The sequence below is a fragment of the Trachurus trachurus genome, assembly GCF_905171665.1.
Source record: "Trachurus trachurus genome assembly, chromosome: 9".
Taxonomy (NCBI): domain Eukaryota; kingdom Metazoa; phylum Chordata; class Actinopteri; order Carangiformes; family Carangidae; genus Trachurus; species Trachurus trachurus.
The window spans coordinates 10772750-10795465 of NC_139895.1; the positions used below are offsets into that span (position 1 = coordinate 10772750).

A 22716-nucleotide genomic window follows, 5' to 3' on the forward strand; every position below is an offset into this window, starting at 1 on the left:
GATTAGGTAGGTATTCAGGTAGGTAGGTAGGTAGATAGTTGATAAGGTAGATGATTAGGTGGGTATTCAGGGAGGTAGGTTGGTAGATAGTTGATAAGGTAGATGATTAGGTGGGTATTCAGGGAGGTAGGTAGGTAAGGAAGGTAGGTGGTAAGGTAGGTAGGTAGGTAGGTAGGTAGGTAGGTAGGTAGGTAGGTAGGTAGGTAGGTAGGTAGGTAGGTGATTAGGTGGGTATTCAGGGAGGGAGGTAGGTAGGTAGGTAAGGAAGGTAGGTAATTAGGTAGGTAGGTAGGTGTAAAGAAAGGTAGGTAGGAGGTGTGTAAGTAAGTTGGTAAGGTAGGATTACCAATTGAAAGTCCCTCTGAAACCAGCCTCCCTCCTTTCCAACATCCATTCAGACATTGTTGTTAGTGTTTCTAGTTTTATTTTTGAAATATTTCATGTGTCTTCCTGTCTTTGTCTGCATCTGTAGCCCTGTGTTAGTTTCCTGTAAGCTAGCTCTTTTTCTTCGTCGTGTTCATTCCCTGTGTCTAGATCTAAGTTTTTTTTTTTGTTTTTTTTTTTAATGTCATGATGATGTGTTGTCTTTCATCTTTGTCCATTGTTGGATGAGGTTGGATACACACTCCACTTTGGGCCTAAACCATGGGGTGTGGCTTCGAGGCTTGTGTGAATCGATTATTTGTCCAAATAATCCTCAAGTGTGTTGTTTCAGTACAATTGTTTTACTGCTCCTGATCTAGTTGGATCGTCCAACAGAAACACGGACAGCAGCCAATGAAACCGATCGGCCAGATGTTTCTATAGCTCCTGATTTGTTTTGAAATGTCTCCTGTGTGTCTCGTTATTTAGCCTGTATGTCTTTGCCAGTTCATATTAATCAGTTTTGACTGAATTCAGCTGCTCCGTTTTGTTTTGTTTTGTTTCTTCATTCCCTGCTGGTTTTTTCTGTTGGATTATACTTTTCTTATTTTTTATGTAGCTCCAACCCTTGACACACTCCAGGGCCGTCTTTTAGTTGTTTTGTTATTTGCCCTCTCCATGAGTTATTAAAGTTTCTTTTTGTTCATTGAATCTTTTGTGTCTGCCTCAATTCAGAAAAAAAAAAACGTAAAACGCAACAGGAATATACAAAAAGAAGAGCAAGTGGAGCTAGGGAATCAACACAAGTGCTGTTAAAATGTCTCATGCAAGGCATAATAATAATATAAGTATTAATAGAGGCCAACAAAGACAAGACGTGGACAGAAATTGTGTTTTGGATTAATTGTGTGAGTTTCTATTCTATTTAAAACGTTAAAATCAGTTGAAACTGTCTTTATGTCTATCATCTCTAACCTTGGCGAGGAGTCAGGTTGAGGGCAAGATGGCAACTGCAGAACTGAACTGGATGCATCATCGAGTGCAAAAAACAGCTGGTGGCTGTTGATGTTAATTACCTATTGTTTCCTATTTTCATTTGTGGTGGAAACGAACAAGAAAAACACGAGAGGGTCTCGAGTTCCTAGTTTCACATCATTTATTGTCAAGTGTTTCAGGTGGGGTTTTTTTAATTTGGTGGAATTTAGAGGATTGTATTTCTAGTGTTTGTCGGTGCAGCAGTGACAAATAGGAAAAAATCCTGGAAAGAGAAATTAGAGACTGATTAGCAAATCTCTTGACCGTGTCAACAAAGGCACTGCTGGTTTAATTGATTTACAGAGTGTGTGTGTGTGTGTGTGTGCGTGCGTGTGTGTGTGTGTTGCTCACAGTGTACATGAGAGTCTGTGTTTGCAGGTTCTCGGAAGCACTTGACTGAATCCTGTATTCGAATTAGTAAACAGTAATCTTAATTTACTGATAAAGAATAAATAAAATGTACATTAAAACTCAAAATATATGAAATAGGATTTTGTGTCAATGTCGAAATCATATAAACACAACAATTTTAGAAACATTAGATGAGTCACTCCTCTGTTTGTTCCATAAGCTTTTCACTATTGATCAGACACAATCGTTCATGTCACGCACAGTTATCAGCGATTTTGATGACATTTTCCCAGCTCACCAGCGGATTCAGTCATCACACACAAACAAACAGTAATATTGGCACTGTATTGATCTGGCAGCGCTGCTCTTTAACCCCGTCCCTTCTGGGTAAAAAGGGTTGCCAAGATTAATGCATCGACAGAAAGTTTCTATGAGCGATAAGCAGGAGATTAAGATTAATTTATCAGTCTTCAGTCTTAATAAATGACTGAAATTATATGAACGTTTTTCTTTACTTTAAGTTTTGTTGTATCAGGTTTTTCAGGAATGATTCATACATATCTGGCTATATTTTATGGTGACACAACAAAAAGATACAAGTGCACAAGTATATCAATTAAAGTATTAAAATATGAACTGGAGGCCTCGTCTGTATATGCATATTTACTGTGAGTGACTCAGACTAATTTCAAATTAATTACTCCCCTAAATTCCCCTAAACTTGGCAACATACCTGAACTCAGCATAATTTTTTTTTTTTTCATGCTGGCAAACAGCTCATTAATTATCGTAGGGGGAATGTGTGTGTTTTTTTCCCACTTTGTAGTCTTCACAAAGTGATAAAGAAGGTACAGACGCAAACAGCAGGGGTGACGAGGGTAAAACTAATAGTTCCTGCTCAGCGGACTCCAGGCTCCAGGCTTTGGACAAAAACTCTGGCTTCTTGCATTTTTTTCTGACACACTGTTGTTTTAACTTTGAATAATGAAAATGATTTGAATGCAAATCAGGTCTCCCTACTGTATAAATCTTCAGACGCTATAATGTGAGGTTGGACCGAGTAAAAACTTAAAAAGCGTGTGCGACTCCTTCAGTGACTTTCACTGTAAAAGAAAGGGCAGCGTGTCACTTGCAAATGACTTCATGCTTCATGCTAATTGGCGAGATTATGCTACTTGTTAAAGACATGCCTCAAGTTTCTAATTTTATTTCATTACCATAGGAACAAGAAGAAGAAGAATCAGCTCTGTTGATATCTACAAAGATCTGCTGGAAAATTTTAAATGTAATTTGATGGTTTGAAATTAAACCACAGAAAATATTATCAATATCAGTTGGATAAGGCTTCATTAGGTAAAAAAAAAAAAAAAAAAGAAAGACTATATATTAAAAATATGTTTGAGAAAGTGTTAACATATGACACTCATGGAGGATCAAGATCAAGGTCATGGGTTTAAAATTAAGTGCTTAATTCAACATAGCAAAGGTCTTCTTGTAATAAAAGCTGCAGTTATCACAGACTTTTTTCTTTTTGGTTAAAAAGATTGACGCTGAAGTTTCGTGTGGCTGACGCACAGGTAATTTCTTCTAATGACCACTATTAATCATGGTTAAACAGTCACTACACAATATGTCAGTATAATCTGAAAAGTAATTCTAGGAAGTGAGAATGAACCTCTGGGTGAAATCAATTTAGTGCTATACTCTTTAGTAATGCTTCAGCTACGTTTGTTTTTCTGTGACTACTTTTCATGTAATTCTGCTTTTCTACTTTTACAACTTGTTCGTATTATTCAACCCTCAAATGAACACGTTTGTCTGTTTTTGATAAAACAACAGATTTGCCCCAAATTAAATGTCACAACCTGTCTCTTTTCTCTTTGCCTCCAAAAACCATTACAAATCGCTGTCGGTGAAATAAATCTACTCTGTGATCTGACACCACTATAATTGAGGTTCAGTGTTGGTGTGTTTAAAAAAGACTCAGTCCGGGTTAGATTACAGTTTTTGTTGAGACTACAGGGCCTTCGTCATGATGGCTAGAAGAAACACACACTGATTATCAGTAGGAAACAGGACAGGACACAGTGACCTGTGAACTCACGACTTCGTTAAGGTTAAAAGACATTCAGCGCCATGGTTACAATAATACCCACATGGTTACGGTAAGGACAACAGTCACAGACAATGGTACTAGAAACAGATGCATGCAATAGCATGTCGGATATTATGTTCATATCCACTCGACTTGAATGTAAATTTTCATTGTTTTGCGGGATTCTGCTGAAATTATGTTAATTTGTTTTTCTTCTTGATGCATCATGTTACAAAATCTTTATATATATCATCATTTATTCATGTATCATTAATATGTTTCCAAAGGCAATGAAATGGTTTAATCCGATAACAGCTACGTACATAACTCAATCGGTAAACGCTGACTGCAAATTGCGTGTAAATATTAACTATGTATATTGTTTTTCAATATGGGGTTTTATACTTCTTGCTTCTCCTTATTATTATCATTATTTACCTTTTTATCATTGTTGTAGTTATAAATATTTCTGTGTGAAATCGAAAGTTTCTGTGGAAGAGTTATAAAGTGAATCCAATTGATATATCTATTTTTATCTATATTAAAACTGAACATTACATAAATAGACATTATATAAGATTAAACACTGTGCCTTTATGGTCAATTTTAAGGCTTTATTTAGTGATATTCTAAAGTCCATATAATGTGAATGTGTTGGTTACTACAGCACTTTAATCTACAGCTGGAAAAACTCCACTCAGTTTGTATAAGGAAATATCAACTCAAACATGAATCCTGAACACGGTGGCCCAGGTCCAAACAGCTAGAAGTGAAAAGAATTGAGCATCTAATGACCCAAACGAGCCCAGAGAGCTTTGTCAGGAGACACAGAACCAAATCACTTCTGAAACACGAATCAATATGAGATGAAAATGAATGTTTCTGGGCTCGCTACTTGACAGGTGGTAAGAAATACTCCAATTTCCTGACACAGGTGAAAGTTTGCTTTCCTAATGCATCACGACTTTGAAAGAAAAAGAAAAATTGGCAGCTGTTTCATCTTGGGGTGAGATTTTCTTGGATCCATACATATTACTGAACACATCAGTGAGGAGGCAATTTGCTCATTATTTCTAGGGAGGGATGGAGACGAGCCCGTGGTTCAGTGCGATCTGAAAAGGAAAACACATTATCACACGGACAAACAGATTAAACCGCGAAGCACAGAGCCCATAAAGCAGAGGACGGGGGTTCACACTGACAAGACCGCAGCGTTTGCAGTGTTTTCAACAATATGAAAAAAAAATAACTGGAAACAATTTCGAGAGCACGATTGCAGAAACGTCCTCGCACGCTATCGCAAAAGCACATCTGGCACACCTGAAGACAAATTAACATCAAAATAGAGGCTGTTACACCTCAGAAAGGCCATTAAGACTCCCCGAAAGCACTTAACGTCACTTTTAGAGACATAAGACAAGGTGAGCAATACTTACAAATACGTTTTTAGACAAAAAACATGAATATTAACCACCAATCAGAAAATCTCTATACATATTTATTCATCGTCTTTTACCAGTGGAGTTTCTAAAGCTCTTACTCTTAACTTTTCTATGTCTATGTATAAAGAACTGCTACAACAATTAAACAAAATCTTTAATCTTTACCAAACAGGACAACCTCACAATGTTTCCAATGGGAAATTGTAGGATTAGATTAAATGAGCTGTCATTTATCCTTCACTGCCAAAACTCAAATTCTCAATTTTTTTCCCTGAACAGCGTGGCATGTCGTGCATTCTTGCACATTCAGCTCCATAGACTTTGTGCTGTGTTATGCAGTGATAATGAGATATCAGGCCATATCTCATTAAGATAAAGGGAGAAAAATGTCTCTTGGGGTCAGAGGGTAATCTCTGGTTATTGTGTCCTGGCCACTGTGCCAGGCAATTAAGCAGGAGAAAATGAGGACCTAAGGAGCAGTGTGAGCTTATTAAAATCCTGAGGTTGGCGACGGGGGGAAATATGCGTAATGTAGAAGGAACCAGCCATTAAAGAATGAATTGTTATATATTTTTCTTTAGGGTCCGGTGAAATGTGAAATGTGAAATGCAAGTTGTTGTTTTTCATCCTGAATGTGGAAAAACAAGGTGAGGGATTTTCATTTTCAATTAAAGATTTAAGAAAAATTGTGGCACATTATGAACTTTCAGGCCTTCTAGCCTCAGGTATTTGCTCTTGCGTCAGGAAAAAAAACTTAGCAATGAAGCCATTTCCCTCATGCATACAGATGCAGATGGGAAAAAAACAAGTACGTGCACCTCATGCCAGAACTGAACCACCAACGTGATGCTTGCCAGCACCGTCCTCCAACCAATTATGATGTATTACGAGAGGTACTTGGCTACCAGAGAAGCCAGCAGATCTGCCCTGTCTCGATGAGTTGCAACATTTCCAGGCACACAAACACGCACACACACACACACACACACACAGGCCATTGATTAGAGGGGCTCAAGTCACAGCCTGCAGTCTATCAGTGCTTAGGGACCGGTAATCAATTCTCTAATGCCGTTTGAGCTTATTCACTGCAGCTATGATCCACTCCTAGAAGTACATACACACGCACACACTCACTGCACTCGCTCACTGATGTGTGGACGTGGCCCTGTCCGCGAACCGAGCACACGCCGCCGAATATAACCCAGATGGCCATCGTAAAAGCAGAGGACAACTCCCAAATATTAACTTACCAAGTGTAGCAGTGATAGGGCACTGTCATCTAATGGCATTATCAAAATGAGTGCGGCTCTCCTGAGGCGGACTCTGGTTCCTGATTACCTAGCGGTGGTGGACCCTGTTTGTGGCCAAATCTGATCAGCATAGCACCAGACGCAGGCTTGGCCGGTCAGGAACTCAGCCCCAAGGCCCCTTATCTCCACCGACAGGCCGTTGGCTCTTTATGGGCAATGATGTCCTCCTAGGAATTAATCTGATTGGGCTCTGGTAGGAGATTATGTTGTGGAGTAAAACTGCTGAAAGGAAGAGGTGCGGCCCCAAACTTTTTTCTTTTCTGTGTGACTTGAATCAGATGGAGTCGCAGTGTGAGGCCGCGCACACACACACACACACACACACAAACACACACATCAGGAAGAGCGAGCGCTGACATCTCTGACCGTTTGCTTCGGGCAGGCCATTTACGGAAACTGACTTAAGCAGTGTTAACTTGGAACATTGGCTCTGAGAAACTTTATAAACAAGGTCGTTTTGACAGTGAAAACAAATTTGTGCAATAAGATCCATGTGGCCTCGGTGCTGAAGTACAACGCTGATCATTAAACACTCGATTCTTTAAAAGGCATCGAGACTTTCTACACAGTTGTAAACCCGATAAAATCATTACACAAAGCCTCGTCGTCTCACACGGCCGTCGATCATGTGACACGTACTGGAGAAGGTTTTCGTAGAGAGGCGGATCATTAAATATGATCCATGCAAATGCTACATTGTATTTCTGACACAAGCACATTTACGTGCAGCTTAAATATCACACTGTTTCCTCAACTACATTCATCTGATCACTGAAGATGCAACTACTCCACAGGATGTAAAGTAATTAAAATGAGCTCTGTTTCAAGCAGCTATACCATATTAGTTATTGCTAAAAATAAAGCATCTGTAATAATGTAAAAAGTAATAAAAAGGGAGACATTTTTCTCACAAGTACTTTTGCTATTGTATTTCTACTTTTAGTCAAGTAATATTATATAATTTTTATGCTGCAATCAGTTCATCTTCAAATGCATAAATACATATATTATCAGAATCGTTGAGTATGTTCAAAAGCTAAGTACTGTAACATCAGCAGTTCTTGACAGTAGTAATTCAATGTGTACGATTTCACAAAAGTGAAACAAGGCCTCATTTACCACAAAGTACATGACTCTCTGTAAATTATGAATATGAATATAAATCAGAGCTTAATTAACCCAGATAATGCTTTTGTGTAACGGATTAAAATAATTATTTTGTGTGTGGTTTCCTAATGATTGTTGAGAAAAGTGGCCTGTTTTCAAAGATTACAGGTGTAAACAAAACCTGGGCAGAATCAGAGAGAGTAATTACGAAATTGCCTTTTTTATTGTTTAGTTTCTCTTTTTATACTTAAAAAGCCCTGTCAATCAATTTCAAAGTGATAGCAGGTTCCACCTTTAGGTTTTTACTTTCTTTTCGAAACTTTTATTTACAAGGTAACACATCAAGCTCCAAAATGGCCGCCAACAGGTGTACAGTAGCACTTACTTTGGTGTCGGCGTCTCCTCCACACGGTTCCCCAGCTGGAACTCGTGGGACTTGCTGCGATGCAGCGCGGTGAAGCCCGGCAGCAGATGGATGAGTTTGCGGCTGGGCGGAGGCGGCGTCCCCGGGGCCTTCACTTTGTTCCTCCGCCGCATGGGAGGCGTGCCCGGCGGGGTCATGGTGTTGATCACCAAGGGAGTCCGAGGAGGCGTGTGGCCAAAATGCCTCTGGCGGGGTGACGGGGGCAGGGAGCGGTGACCAGAGTCCAGGGAAGGGAAGAACCCTGGGGCGGGGCTGTCGACGGTCAGTCGATCGACGTACAAAGGGGGGGCCAGGGCCTGGGGGCTGTGGCACATGTGCTGGTTGTACTTGGACTGGACTTTGGGGCTTTGGGAGAGCTGGAAGCGGATCCACTGACTGACCTCTGGCTGGCACACCGGGGTGTTTTCTTTGCCCGATTCAGAGGTGGGCCACTGGATGGACCAGTCCTGCTTCGCCTGGCTCCCTGTTGGAGAAATGCAGCGACAAACACTGTTAAAACACCATCGTAACACCCTGTGTGTTAAAGGGATAGTTCAACATTTTTGGCAAATTGGCCCATTGCCATAATCCCTATAGTTTTAGGAGTAGCTTCGTCACCTTTAATTGTCGGTGCAATCTATTTTTAGAACGGCAGAGCAGAGCTGTGAGCTGCTCAGAGCTACGCTACGGCGGCTAATGGGATTTCTTGGTTTCCCTCATGAAACTCATCAAATACACAATCCAACAACTCCAAAACGTTCTCGTGGACAAGTTGTGACCAGCTCGCGGCTCTGCTCCGCCGTTCTAAAAATAGCTTGCACCGACAATTAAAGGTAACAAACCTACTCCTAAAAATATAAGGATTATGGCAATGGGCCAATTTGCCAAAATGTTGAAGTATCCCTTTAAAGGAGGCTGCACTAAACATGAAATAACATATCTCCTTGCTCATCCGTTGTGATATCCAGCCATGCAAATGGATTAGTTTTAATTTGCCCAGGTTTGGACTCCACACCTACGGGTTGGTTTTTAGAAATGACATTTTGAAAAGTGAAACAGCAACACTTCCTGACACAATGTCTTGGATAAACCACACTCATCCTCATTGTAACTACTTTCTACTGAAGCGTGAGTTGCTATGAAAAGTGTTGAAACAGTTCTTGTGTAAAAAGAGGTTGCTGTTGAAATATGACAGGTTTTTTTTTAATCACTGAGAGCAGAGCACTCTGTAAAAAATCTCTACCTGGGCAAATATGCATGAAAGTGTGTGTGTAGTTCAACTAAATTGGTTGTTGACATGCTCTTATTACTAAAATATCTACTTCTTGATTGCAGCAGAGAGAGTAATCCTGGCAGCAGGCAGAAGACATTTACGACCATCAAATGTGCCCAATTTGGGTGATGAAGAATTAACTTTGCAGTTCGTATTGCAGTTGCATTGCGAAGCATGAATGAATGGAGTAAAAAAAAAAGAAAAAAAGTGAGAGACATGAAGGAGTGCACCGAAACAGAACAAGGCAAAGCTGCATGAGTCATAACACAAGCCGACTTCCACCGAAACTCAACTTTCTGTTGAACGAGACAAAAAAAGGCAAAGAGGCAAAGAAAACGAAATAAGACTTGAAGGTGAGCAGCCAGAATGAGTGTTTCTGAGCTCGGATGACAATACTTTACCTCCGTTACTGTGAAATTTATCCTCCTCAAGTTGTTCTTCAGAAAAAACAGCAACAAAAAAGAAAAGAAGGTGTTTATTGATCTGGCAGAGACACAGCTGAAATTGTCTACAATATTTTTCTTGCCTTTCCATCTGCAGTTATGCATAGCCAAAAGGCTGTTGAGGAAAACAAAACATAATGTTGGCAGGAATTGATCTGGGAGCATCTCAGCAGATCTAGTATCTCATGCATGTCTGAGTCGGAGCAAAATTGACCTCACAGTCTTCAAAAAAAAAAACCTGCTATTGACCACCGAGCCACCATTAATGTAAATCTCTGTCAACAACCTTGATTTTTTATTTTTTTTTGTCATTATTTTTCTTCCCAGTGACATGGTCTCTGAGGAACTATAAGCATCAAAAAACACAAACTTCAAACACAGTGTCAACAACAGCAACATCAAATGAACCACGGAAAATATCTCTTATAAAAAATTTAAAAAAAGGTCCCAGAGGAACCAAAAGTTGATGGGGAAAAAAAGGCCTGCAGCCTTTCCTATTCTGTAATGTTATGGAGAAGAGGCCACAAGGAACGATGTGTTGTGGGAAGAGACGGCTGCAAACACTCAAGGGACATAATATACAGAAATTTTTAAGGGTTTATTTTCTTTTAAAATATTTTTTGTCATGCATTTCCCCCCAAAAAAATGCATAACTGGCTGAGTCATATTGCAAACAAACAGAAAATGATTAGCATCTTTTAGTTTGTACTTTCGATTTCATGTTTCACTCTCATCAACCGTCAGAAATGAAGTATTCTTTATGAATAACCACCTAAAAGTTACCAGATTAACATCCAGGAGCTATTGATGAACTTTATTAACCATTAGCAGATATTTCTATCAGCGCTTCACTTGGCGAGTATTTGATTCTTCTTGATAGAAACAAAAATACTCCAAATGAATGTGTTGCTATTTCTGCATGGTAAAAGAAAGATGTTTGTGACATTCATCATAAAACCTAGGAGATAAAGGACATTCATCATAAAACCTAGGAGATAAAACGCCCAAATGACAAAAAAGTGAAATAAAAATACTTTTAAATCATTACCCAATTCTTGGTATGTGACTGTCGTGAGTTTGAGAACAGCTCATTGTGTTTATTTTTAGGCCCAAAGTTTGACTGCAGCGAGTAAAGAAACACAATATTCCTAGTTCTGCTGTTTAAATTTGTTTTAGTTTTGTGTTGTTCTGCTCTGTTTTGTTTTGTATAAACTCCATAATGAAACCAGTGATGAAGAAATGCAAAGCTAAATCGTTGAATTACTATCCAGGAGGCTACCAGCTGAGAACATAGAGAATAAAAAACAATCGTCAATGGCAATCAATCATCGGGGAGGAAAATATAGTCCAATCTGTGACGCATCTGTCAAACATGAGCACAAATATATCATGAAGGAAACATTATCCCAAACATATAACATCACAACGATGATGTTCGGACTCAGACTGAAGTTTTATGATAAGAGGAGCTGGTGTTGTCTTTGTCATGGAAATGTGCAGCTTGTCAGCAGCTGAAAAGTGAAAGCACAAGATGTGAAATTGGAAACTAAAGAGCATTTCTGAAGAAGACATGCAGCCATATTAATGACAATAGCTGTCCTCTCCAACATGGACTGGCGTTCCCGAAATACAGAGCACATTTGCAAGGACTGATTAACCTCAGCTCTAATTCACAGCTGTAATTCACACCTATGGGGTATTAGCCAGTGGAGTGTTTTGAGCCAAGCCGTCGCTGCCCTTTGTGTGGCCGCCTGAGGACCAGCGCTCACACTCGTCCCTGAACCCCGCGCATTTAGAGGTTCACATCTCGACCCTGAAGACCCCTTCAGAGGGATATCGAGACGCAGAACGGACGAGTGGGCGCCCGAAAGAGTGCTCATCCACAGATGTGGGAAAAGATGGAGGAGGATGCTTAATCAAGCCTCCTTTATTAGCGGGAATAAAACCACAACGGGGCACTCAAGAGATGTAAAAGTTCAGCTTGACCCCACGTGAACGACTAAAACTAATCAACAGCCAACCGGTGCCAACTCATATCAATGAGGCTGAGATCGCAGATGGGAGGCAAGAGAGCTGAGCGCCCTTGGTGCAGGTCTGCAGGTGTTTCGTACCGACCACATGAGGTGTTAATATGTGCTGTCCGTTTCAAAATTAGCACCTGGCAAAACTCTAACCAGATATTTTTTTTGAAACTGTCACCCAATCACGTTTGATTTAAATGATGAGCTTCCCTTTGGTAATTATATTCTTGCATAAAGCAGCCTCACTTAAAAAAAAAAAAAAATGTTTTTGACAGTGCTGATGATACCCAAGTGAAATTTCTCTGCGAGGAAAAGCAATGAACTTGAATCACACTCATGAAACTGTTGCTTCAAGTAATGAGTCAATTCATCAAGCGCACTAGTCTCTTAGCAACTGCTTCAGCAAAATAGTAACCAGACTTGACTTAAATGAATTTCTTATTTCACATGATCTCACCTAAGCAAAAGCCTCAAGCAAACCAAAAAGCAGCTCGCCACCACTAAATGAGCTGAAGAATCACAGACTGGAGCGTAACCCCTTTGACAGCTGTAATTTCAGTTCATTTGTGTGACTTCTGCTTGTTAAGAGAGTTTTAGAAGTTGCTTTTCATCGAGAACTTTGACAAGATTTAAAAAAAAACAAGCCTTGCAATTCATCACGACTTTCGGGGGCTGAAAGGCGTTTCAACGGAGCAGTACCCGCTGATATCAAGTCTCGACAATGCTTCATCAGTTTCTGCGAACACATTTCCCCACTCTTGCTCCTGGATTTTACCTTATAATGTTGCTTCTCTTTATCGTCAATGCCGTTTCTCTTTCAGCTGCGTCAAGTAATATTTAAACTGTGTCATAATATAAAATGACCATGATGCATGTGCAAGCACTTTCCATTTTCAAGAGTACAAAAAAAAATCCTGATGGTGCTATGAGCAAGCAATCACTGTCACAACCTCCAGCCAAATCATAAAACGGTATAATTGTGCATCTTGAAATATTACCTCTCGACTAGACATTTCTGCTGGATGTCTGCTCTAATTAGCTGGATTACTGCCTCTAATATAAAAATGGGAGCTGAAAGAAAATCCTCTTCTATTTGAGCCAAGAATAAAGTCCAAACAACGGCATAAGATGCAATTTGAACTTCTACAACAAAGACATGATAGTCTTTTCACTTCTACTGTACAAGAACAAGATTTACTTACTACTGCAGAAAGTTAAAAACCCTTCATATGGTTTAAAAGTCTTAGTTTGATTAAAAGAAAACCTCTTTCTAGCCAAGAGTTTGATTAGATCACTGACAACCACTCATGATTGAATGTTAAACATTAAGCTAAGAGACCAGCGATTAGCATAGTTTAGCATCAAAGACTAGAAGAAGCGACGCTAGGTTCAGAAACAAATGACAGCAGAAAAAGTTAGCAAATGACTGGTGTAGCATTTAGTTGCAAAATAAGAATGAATAAATAGATTTTCTTGCCTGAACATTGAATTTACAACCATCAAGTCGACACAAAATACAACTAGGACTTACGTCTTCCTGGAAGTGGAAGTACGCTCCTAGTAGGGATTGGTAATTCAAGCAAAAGCACTAATCACAGGGAACTAACCGGATTTTTTTTTTCCTCAAATATTCGCAAATTAGAGTGAAATTCATCACATGGACAGAAACATAACCTCAAATGAATGCTAACTATGTCTACTGAGGGTAGATGTTGCAAACTGGTTTGCCATAAACTTGCAAGCTTTAATTTCGTTAGCATTAACCACTATGTATGTACTTTTTTTTTTTTTCATTTGTAATACAAGAGATTATAAAATACAGCCTTAAAAATGTCTTGCTTCTTTAAGGCAGCCTGGACTCTACAGTAACTCTGTATCAGAAAATGATAGGACAGGCCAAAAGACTGGAGCTAGCTTAGCATTCTCCCTAGATAGAAGCAAGATTTAAACTCTTGACAAATATAGGAATGAAATTTGATGCAGTACTTTCAACGTCTCTAAAGCATAGTCAATGCTAGCCTTGGCTAAGGAGCAATAGAAAAAGCTGTGTCTATTCAGACGTCATTTTATGATTGACTTATTTGATCAGGATGTAAAGAGATGCTCTCAATTCAAACAGCAGTGAAAAGAGAGATAATGTGTTTTATTATGTTATATTATGAAACAGTTCTAGATGAGACAGAAATAATGATTATCACTCTCTAAGAAGCTAGGGCCTTTAATGCGAATGAATAAATGTACTGTTTCACCTAAAATGTCTACCCCATCATTCAACCAATCCTCTCAGGACTTATTTCTCTCCATGCATTAGCAAAGCACCGGTTGAGTATGTGCATAATATCTTCGGATGTAATTTTGAAACCACATCATCAATCTTCCATTTTCTCTCTCCCTCTCACCTGAATAACCCTGCATCTTCGCATCAACTGTCTGTCGAACCAAACAATGCACCTGGAGCAGTTAGAGGCTGCTTCTCCCTCCTCAAGTGATTAATGCAAATAGCACAGCCCCACACCATTTACTGCGGCAATCTTAACATGCAGTGAGGGTTTGAGAAAGGCAGATAACAGCCTCATAATTGGACTAATTACCTCTAGATGTGTTGCTTCTTTGGGCTAAATGGCAGTGAAATGCCACTGGGACAGTAGCTGGTCTCCCTTACAGCCGCTGTAAACAGGGTTTGGCGAAAAGGGCAAACGGCTGAGTTCAATAGATGCAGCAGCTTCCTTTTTTTTTTTTTTTTTAAATCCTGACTCTTTTGAGTGTAGCGTTTGTGCTGTGTAATCAGTGGGACGCAAAGTTGGGCCCCTGCTAATTAGTTAAACAGCCGATAAAGACCACCTGGGGGGCGTTCAAGACGATGGGTGTTGGAGAGGGGGGTGGAGGGTTCGGTCAACGCTTCTTCTGGTCGCTTTCCTTCCCTGTTGCATCTGCTCTTTTCTTCTCAACATGACTGCGTTTCTTCTTCCCCACCTCCTGTCGTCATTGCCTCTTTCTCACCCTAATTTTCTCTCATGTTATTCAACATCTTTCCTCTTCTTCTTCTTCCCATCCCCCTTCTCTTCTCTTTCTCTTCTCCTCATTCTCACATAATTCTTTGCGTCCTTTTTTTTTTCTTTTCTTACCGATGTCATTTGAAGCCAATTAGGTGTTTGTCTGCATGTGAAGCTGTCTCAATAGCAGGGCATAGGGACATTCGACTGGGGCTGTCAAAAGATTACAGAGGAAAGGCACCAAGGCAACCTGTCGTGCTGAGCAAAGATCAACACTATTAGCCTGATCAACAGAAGAAGTCAAGAAATTCTCCATGTGAAAATGTTTGAATGTGTATGTGTGTGTGTGGACTTGTCTAGAGGGGCGGGCTGGATAATGTGTGTATATTGCGGCACAAAGAACCGACCGGCTGCCTCCGAATTGTATGACTCATCCTCATTGCAACTCGTGGACTGCAATCCCAAGAGCCTGTAGTGAAAAAATTCTATTAACTTGCATTAGTTTCCTTCCTCCACCATTACACCACAGAGCAGCAGCAGCAGCAGCAGCAGCTACATTTACTTATTATTATGTCCTCTATTTCTCCACTTGTGTGATGTATGGGGATTGTAAAGTATATGAATGTTTGTGTGTTTGTTTGTGTGTGTGTCTGCCAATTTTTTCTTTTTCCTCTTAATTCCTCATGACTCACAAACTGGAGCAACATATTTTCTTTGAAAAAAAAAGAGAGAAAAAGCATGAGGATAAATCTGCAAATCCTTCGTTCTGCTTTCATTCATAATGGCCGACTATATCTGTACTTTTGCAACAACCTCCAGATTTTTTAAAAGAGGAAAATATAACTCTTTAAAGAAAAAAAAAAAAAAAGACTCAAGACATAAGAACATCCTCCGCTTCTTAGTCCTAAATGCTCTCGTGGGGCCCGTGTCAACCCGCATACATACATACATACATGCTGACACAGGTACTCGCACGATCCCACCATCACACACACACAGATGTGCAAATGTGGCGAGATTTCAGAGCTATGACACATCTCGCTCTCCAAGCTCCATCTGGGTATAAGAATATGAAGAATGCTGCTGAACACCCTGTATTTCTCTCGGCTGAAAAGTGCCTCTCAACGCTCTGTGCGGTGGTGTAGCGGCGGCTGTGGTGGTGGTGGTGGTGTTATTGTTGCTGTGGTGCATTCACACATCTCTAGCCGACCCCCCTGTTAAGAGAGCCCATTAGTGGTGGCTACGTGTGTGTGGCCAGACCCTGCCTTTAGAGAGGGAGGCAGAGGGGGAGGCAGGGAGGCAGGGAGGGAGGTGATGGGCAGAAGAAGAAGAAGAGAGGCAGAGAAAGAGGACGATAAAACAATAAACAGGACAGGAGGATGTGAAAGAGGAGAGAGAGCAGACAAGTGAAGATATGAAACAAACACAGACCACAACTTGTGTTTCGATAACAGAGAACAGGTGTTTTTTTTATATGAGAAGGGGGATTGTAACGTTTTATCTCTGTACAAACACAGTTTCTATGATCTTTAACCCCTGCTCAGTCTATTGGAGAGCTGCGTATTTTAATTCAAAATTCGCACCACACACCTAAAAACTGTCAGACAGCTTCATATCCACTACATTTTCCAGGCTCTGGGTTCAAAGGTCAATTAATTCAATCCATTAAAAAAAACAAGGATGAATATTTTAGGCTGCGTGTTGTTGTGGGTTTTTTACAGTTTAATGAAGATCGATGGTGTGTGTTTAAACTTCATTCATTTGAATAGAGAGAGACGGAGAGGGAGGACGTTCACATCCAGCATTTTTTTTTTCTTCTTTTGGAGAGCCAAGAGTCTCCTGGAGCGACCTACAGTATCTCCATGACAACTGAGCAAACTCCAACCAGTGAAGATGGAGAGATGAGGAGGTTGAAGGATCCAGAAAAAGCCAGTGGACGTTAAGTTTTTGTGTGTGTGTCTTATCGTAAAGGACATCTCTGCTAAAGGGCATAATGCAGTGCTATAAAAAAAAACATCTATATATTAGTTAGAAAGCAGCAGGTTATGGTTTATAATCAACAGCTGGAAAAATGTCTTATATCCAACATTATTCCTTAATGAACCAGGACTACACCATCCAACTTTTGTGATGTGCCATAATAGAAAACAACGAACTCGTACACATCATAAAATATGTAACTGAGGCTAAAACTATAAGTGTTCATTGTTGTTGTACAAAAACACACTGTCCTCCCAGTTATAATGGCTCTCTCAGAATAATTATATCAAATTTTTAGTCATGTTTGTATCATGCCTCCAGATCTAATTGTGCAACACTTTTATGCACGGTGGTCCAGATTGAACAATCAATATTTTGGCAAACGGCGACGGCGACACAGAGCGAAGCGAACGCTGCCAAACTCCTAGACAGTGAGCCGGCCTCCGGAGACGCCTGCCGAAGCCTGACTGGTCCGAGTCCAGCTGGACCGGCGAAGGCACGGGCAGCTGAGACCGCCTGGCCGACTCTGTCTGCCCGCCAGCCAGCCAGCCAGCGAGGGGGGACGCCTGTCTGTCTTTCTGGACAACATCCGCCCCCGATCAAGACCTCTGAGGCGGACTGATACGGACAGGAAGTTGAAGAGGCACACACACATACAGAGTCAGGTGGGCAAACCCCGAAAGACGAGCTGACAAATGAGCACAGGGACCGACAGACAGGTGTGAGCGTGTTTGAAGAGGACACCTGGATACCTGCAGACTCACAAAGAGCCTGGTGGTTTCAAGCCTTTTTTTTTTGTTAAAGCCGATCTGTTTGTCTGAAAAACGTCGCCTGAATTCTTTCTGACTACATGAGAGAAAAGATTAATGATGCTTTGAAGAAAGGCCAAGTCATAAAACACACAAAGCACTGCTCTGTTGAGGGCACATTGAAGAAAAACTACTCATCAAGTTAATTTGCTTAATTATTCAGCAGAGCCTTCCGTCTGAAAGGACATCTGTTACAGAACAGAAGTACGAGTGTGTGTGCGTGCGTGTGTGTGTGCGTGTGTGTGTGTGTGTGTGTGTGTGTGTGTGTGTGTGTGTGTGTGTGTGTGTGTGTGTGTGTGTGTGTGTGTGTGTGTGTGTGTGGGAGTAGAGGAGAAGCAGATACGTTATCAAATGAGTTCAGAAAAGGTTGTTATCAAACACTACCACAAGAGTTTTAGTGACGCTCTACTGCCCCCTTCTGGTTGTTTTGTGACATTGCAACAGCTTAGAAAACTTAAAGAGACTAAAAATAAATGATGGTCTGTATCGCCACCTGGTGTGTAACCATGGCAGCACAGCAGCATGAGGTCCTCGGTGTTTGTCAGAGTCATAATAAAAAAGAAAATAAATACAACAGAGGTGGCGACTATTGTTGAATTCATCCTGGACTTGGTTTTACACCTGTTATACATTGAGAACATCTAGAAGTTGAACGTAAATCTATGCAATTCAGTGTTAACTGTGATAATGTCTGGGCATTTTATTTTGAAATGACTTCCCTTGTGTTTTACTTCCTGCCTTCATGTGTTTCCCTGCTCTGTGATCACCTGTTCAACTCTAATGTGCTGCACCTGTGTCTCGTTACAACCACCTCACTCCTTCCTTGTCAGGTCCAATCCTTTATTCTAACAGAATAACTCGCATATTATATTTTTCTATAAAAAACAAACAGTTTTCAAATGAGGAACTAGTGATTTCTTTCTATAACTATACTTCTATAACTATATGATGGTGGAGACACAGACACAACAAGTAACACTACATATAGTGTTTATATTGTTGCTGTTATAATAAAAACTAGCTTTTTAAGCTAATTCAAGTGCATTTACATGTGTGTTTTTTATACAATGTTTATTAATGTGCATTGTCCCTTTCAAATAAACTACACTGAAACTGATCAATACTGATGGTGATTCTGGCCCAGGAGTGATGCTGCAGGTTGATTTATGGTTTTGTTTGGAGTGAAGATAGTGAACAGCACCACCTGCTGTATAAACACTGATCAGTTACTCTGTGTAGGTCTGTGAGAATTAGGACTATTATCCACCCGGTTAAAACATATTGTCAGAATAAACTCAATGAAAATTAAAAAAAAAAAAAATACATGACAGAGCGGAATTGTCCTGTCAGGTCTACTACAAGTCTGTTGCCTGTACAATCCAACTGCATTATGGATTACACTCCAAACATAGATTCATCTCTTTATGGTGGTGTTATAGAGATATAAAAAGTAAACTGAGTAGCCGACAAACTATCTCATTAGTATTTGCTCCACAGTGAAGGTTAAAATAGGTTATCTAATTGTTTTATAATATAATAACAAAAAATAATAGGAAACTGTTGTAAGGGTCATCAAACGTGTGAATTACTTTACTGACTTCACTTGTTTACTTTCTGTGGTTTAGATTTGCAATTGTGTTATGGGGAAAATACAGTCTCATAAAAATAAAGCATATTTTGGATGATAAATGTTCTATAGACAGATACTCAAAAATAACACGTCAGGAATTAAACTATTTTCTTTTGGTTGAGCTCTTTGACATTAATAAATAAATCATAGTTTTGGACCCCTAGATCTGAAGCCATTAAGCCCTGTCATGTAATAACAATAACACACCTCAATGTCAGCATCCATTATTATTTTATTTTCTACTAATAAAAGCTCTCATAAACAGGACAATGAAAGTCCTTCTCCAGATTTTTATCAAGCAAAAACGATCATAAATCAGTGAGGTTAAAATAAATACATGAGCTGAACATTTTTGGTGTCACCATCATCACAGATTTCCAGATTTCCAGCTTTCTAAGCAGCCGTTGATTTTTATGTTTTACTTATTCTCAAGGTAAAATGATTGAAGTGTGATGATACACAACCACTGAACACAGGACCTCGTTGGTGCATTCAAGTGCACTCGGCCATTTGAGACATGTAATCTACTGTACACAAACTGAGTGTGGTTTGAAAAGAAGCAGGTGAATCTGATTTGTTTATAACATTCAATTATTTTCTGGTCATGGCTGCCTTGAGGTTTAAGACGTCAACTAACTCTCACTCTGCCTCGTATGTTTTTGTCAAATCTGTTATCGCATTACACACATGGCAAGAAAGGGAGATTTCTACAAAGTATAAAAACACACACACACACACACACACACACACACACAAAACTTACTGTATAGTCTAATGCAAAGTGTAAAACAGGTCATTTCAAGCTCAGGGGGATCACATTTAAAAACCAAAACTGAAGAATAAAGTTCACACTGTACGGTTGTAGTAAATGGACACCAGTATTTCCCTTTCCAGATATTTTGAAGGAAGAGAAACAATGCCATAGTCCAGTGTGTGTTTGTGTGTGAGTTCATGTGTGTGCATGTGTGTGTATGTGTGTGTGTGTCCTGGGTGGTGGACCTCTTACCGAGCTGGTGGGCCTTTCTGAGGCAGGACAGGGAGGCGTTGAGTCGGGCACACTCCTCTTCGTTGGCACCAAACTTCTGCAGCAGCTCACACACCTGCTCCTCGCTCAGCTCCAGCAGACCCTCCAGGGTCACCTCACCTGGGCTCATCTCCTGCACAACACACACACACACACATTGTGAAAATACTGTACATGATATACAAAGGTAGACATGCATGGAAACATTAAATATTAAAGATGTACAGAAAAATTAAATTCAACAAATGGTGTTAGAGTGGATAATTTTGATGTTATTCGCTGATCATGTTTTAGGTGGAAAGAGGTCACTGTAGCTTAAGTTAGTATTTATGTCATACCACAGGGTGCACACACATACGTCATCAAACATATCAACTGTATGACAATACAATCTCTGATCAAAGGGAGGAGTTGTGTGAAACTCAAGAAAATGTGTCTAAAAACATACTATTTTCATATTAGTAGCAGGACATGCATTTTACAACACAGTGCTAATTGTGGGAGTTTTTTCCTAATCACTGACATGTAACAACTATGAAGGTATTTTTGGTGCAAAGCTCTTGGGCGCCTGTAAAAAGTGGAATTTGTAGTTGTATGAAATAGTTGTATCTGTAAATTTGAGGTCACACAGAGCTCCATGAGTTGTGTAGCATACTTGCAGATTTATTTTTTACCCACAAACACAACACAACAGTTATGCTAGGCTACACCTCCTCAAATCCTTAATTACAGGTGCACAAATCCTGTTTTTACAAATCACAGATTAAAAAACTTGCAAGCTAACATTTTTTGCTACTACTATTGCAGTAGATTTTGTGTAAAACCCATTCACACACCTGTATCAAATAATGTGAAGTGGTGGAAAAAATTTCAATAGTCTACCTGCAAATCTGAACATAAACTTGTGCAACAAAAGTTACACATTTGTAAAATAATTTCTTACTAAATATTATTTAAAATATACAAATTATTATTATTATTAGGCTAAATATTACACAAATAAATAACTACACCTGCTTGATCTGCCGCTGCGAGTCACGTGTGTTTGATTGACATCTGCGTATCCTAGCTACGGTTAGCATACTGTAACGTTAGCCAACAGCCAGCTAGCCACATTAGCAGAGTTAATCAGTTATTGCAGGGTTGCCAACTTTTGGTCCTGGGCTGGAGTGAGATTCTGTTGGCGGTGGGGGGGGGGTTGTCTATAATAATAATAATAATAGTTATGTTTATTGTAGTTTTTCTCTCTCTCTCTCACACACACACACACACACACACACATTATACCTGCAAACTGAGTAGGCTAGAGGTGTAATAGGTGACAAAATACGTATATATCCCTCTAGGGGGGTCTGGGGGCATCCCCCCAGGAAAAAAATTGTGATTTTAACATGTATTTGAAGCATTCTGGTGTACTCTGAGAAGAAAATAAAGGGAAAACACAACATTTGCTTCAGATAAGAGGGAAAAAAGCAGATCTGTGGTTCCTATCATTGTCTGGCTGGAGTGTATGAAACTGGTCTAGTGGGGAGCTCTGGTTTTTGGCCTGGACCAGCCTATTGAGCCTATTAATATATGAAAGGACAGAACAGACATGTCCTGTGATTTTCAGTCTTATATTACAGCCTGATGATACAAGTCAGGTCCTGAAATGTGTGTTTCTCTTCTGTAATAAACATTCTACATACCCATTCGGAGTTTGCAGGTATGGCCCACGTGCATGCATGCGCAGTTGCGCACACACGTAGTACACACAGACGTACACACACACACACACACACACACACACACACACACACACACACACACACACACACACCTGTTGCTGCGCTGTCTCTCTCTCCTCTGCTCTCTGGACTGAGCTGCCTGGCTGTACTTTAGTGCTACCCAGTCTGCATCCTGATTTTATAGTTTTCAACGGACTGGCCCAACCAGCCCGACTGCAGGCGTCAGTTCGAGCCGCGTTCAGTCCGAAAACATAACTCGGTCAGGTCAGGTTGTGTCTCGGGCTTCGCTCTCTCCCTCTTTTTTTTGGCCATCGGATTCGGACCAAGTCGGGTCCAGGCTTCAGCACCGTGCCGCTGTTGGGGGAGGGGAGGGGAGGGGAGGGGGGGTCGCGGATCGACAACTCCCCGTCCTACTGTGCTGTGATCACAGGCTTGAGCAGCCGTCCAATTGACACGCGGATAAGCATCACGCACACCAATCAGAGAGCCTATTGATGAGTGCCAAAGCTTGCTTTAATTTTTTTTTTTTTTTTGCCAAATCGCTTGATTTTGGCGTGAGAATTGTTTGAGTGGCGTGAGAGCGTGAGACAGGACCTAAAAGCGTGTGACACACGCCAGATGCGTGAGAGTTGGCAACCCTGGTTATTGACGGCGCTAATATAAAGTTGGTCCACCACAGCCTCCCGTTTTCAGGTCATAGCACACTGGAA

General features: G+C 40.4%; 1 protein-coding gene across 2 annotated transcripts in view; it reads right to left on the bottom strand.

The window, feature by feature from the left end:
• ksr2 (kinase suppressor of ras 2) overlaps positions 1–22716 on the bottom strand; it is a gene marked incomplete at both ends in the record, with an annotated part of 113423 nt that overhangs the window by 74799 nt on the left and 15908 nt on the right. Inside the window, 3 exons of one of the 2 annotated variants that reach the window (XM_083979161.1) lie at positions 8089–8582; positions 9779–9816; positions 20262–20412. In XM_083979161.1, the coding sequence (XP_083835287.1) occupies positions 8089–8582; positions 9779–9816; positions 20262–20412 (683 nt within the window). Of the gene's footprint in view, positions 1–8088; positions 8591–9778; positions 9817–20261; positions 20413–22716 lie in introns of both variants that reach the window. The other variant, XM_083979162.1, reaches the window with a different exon arrangement.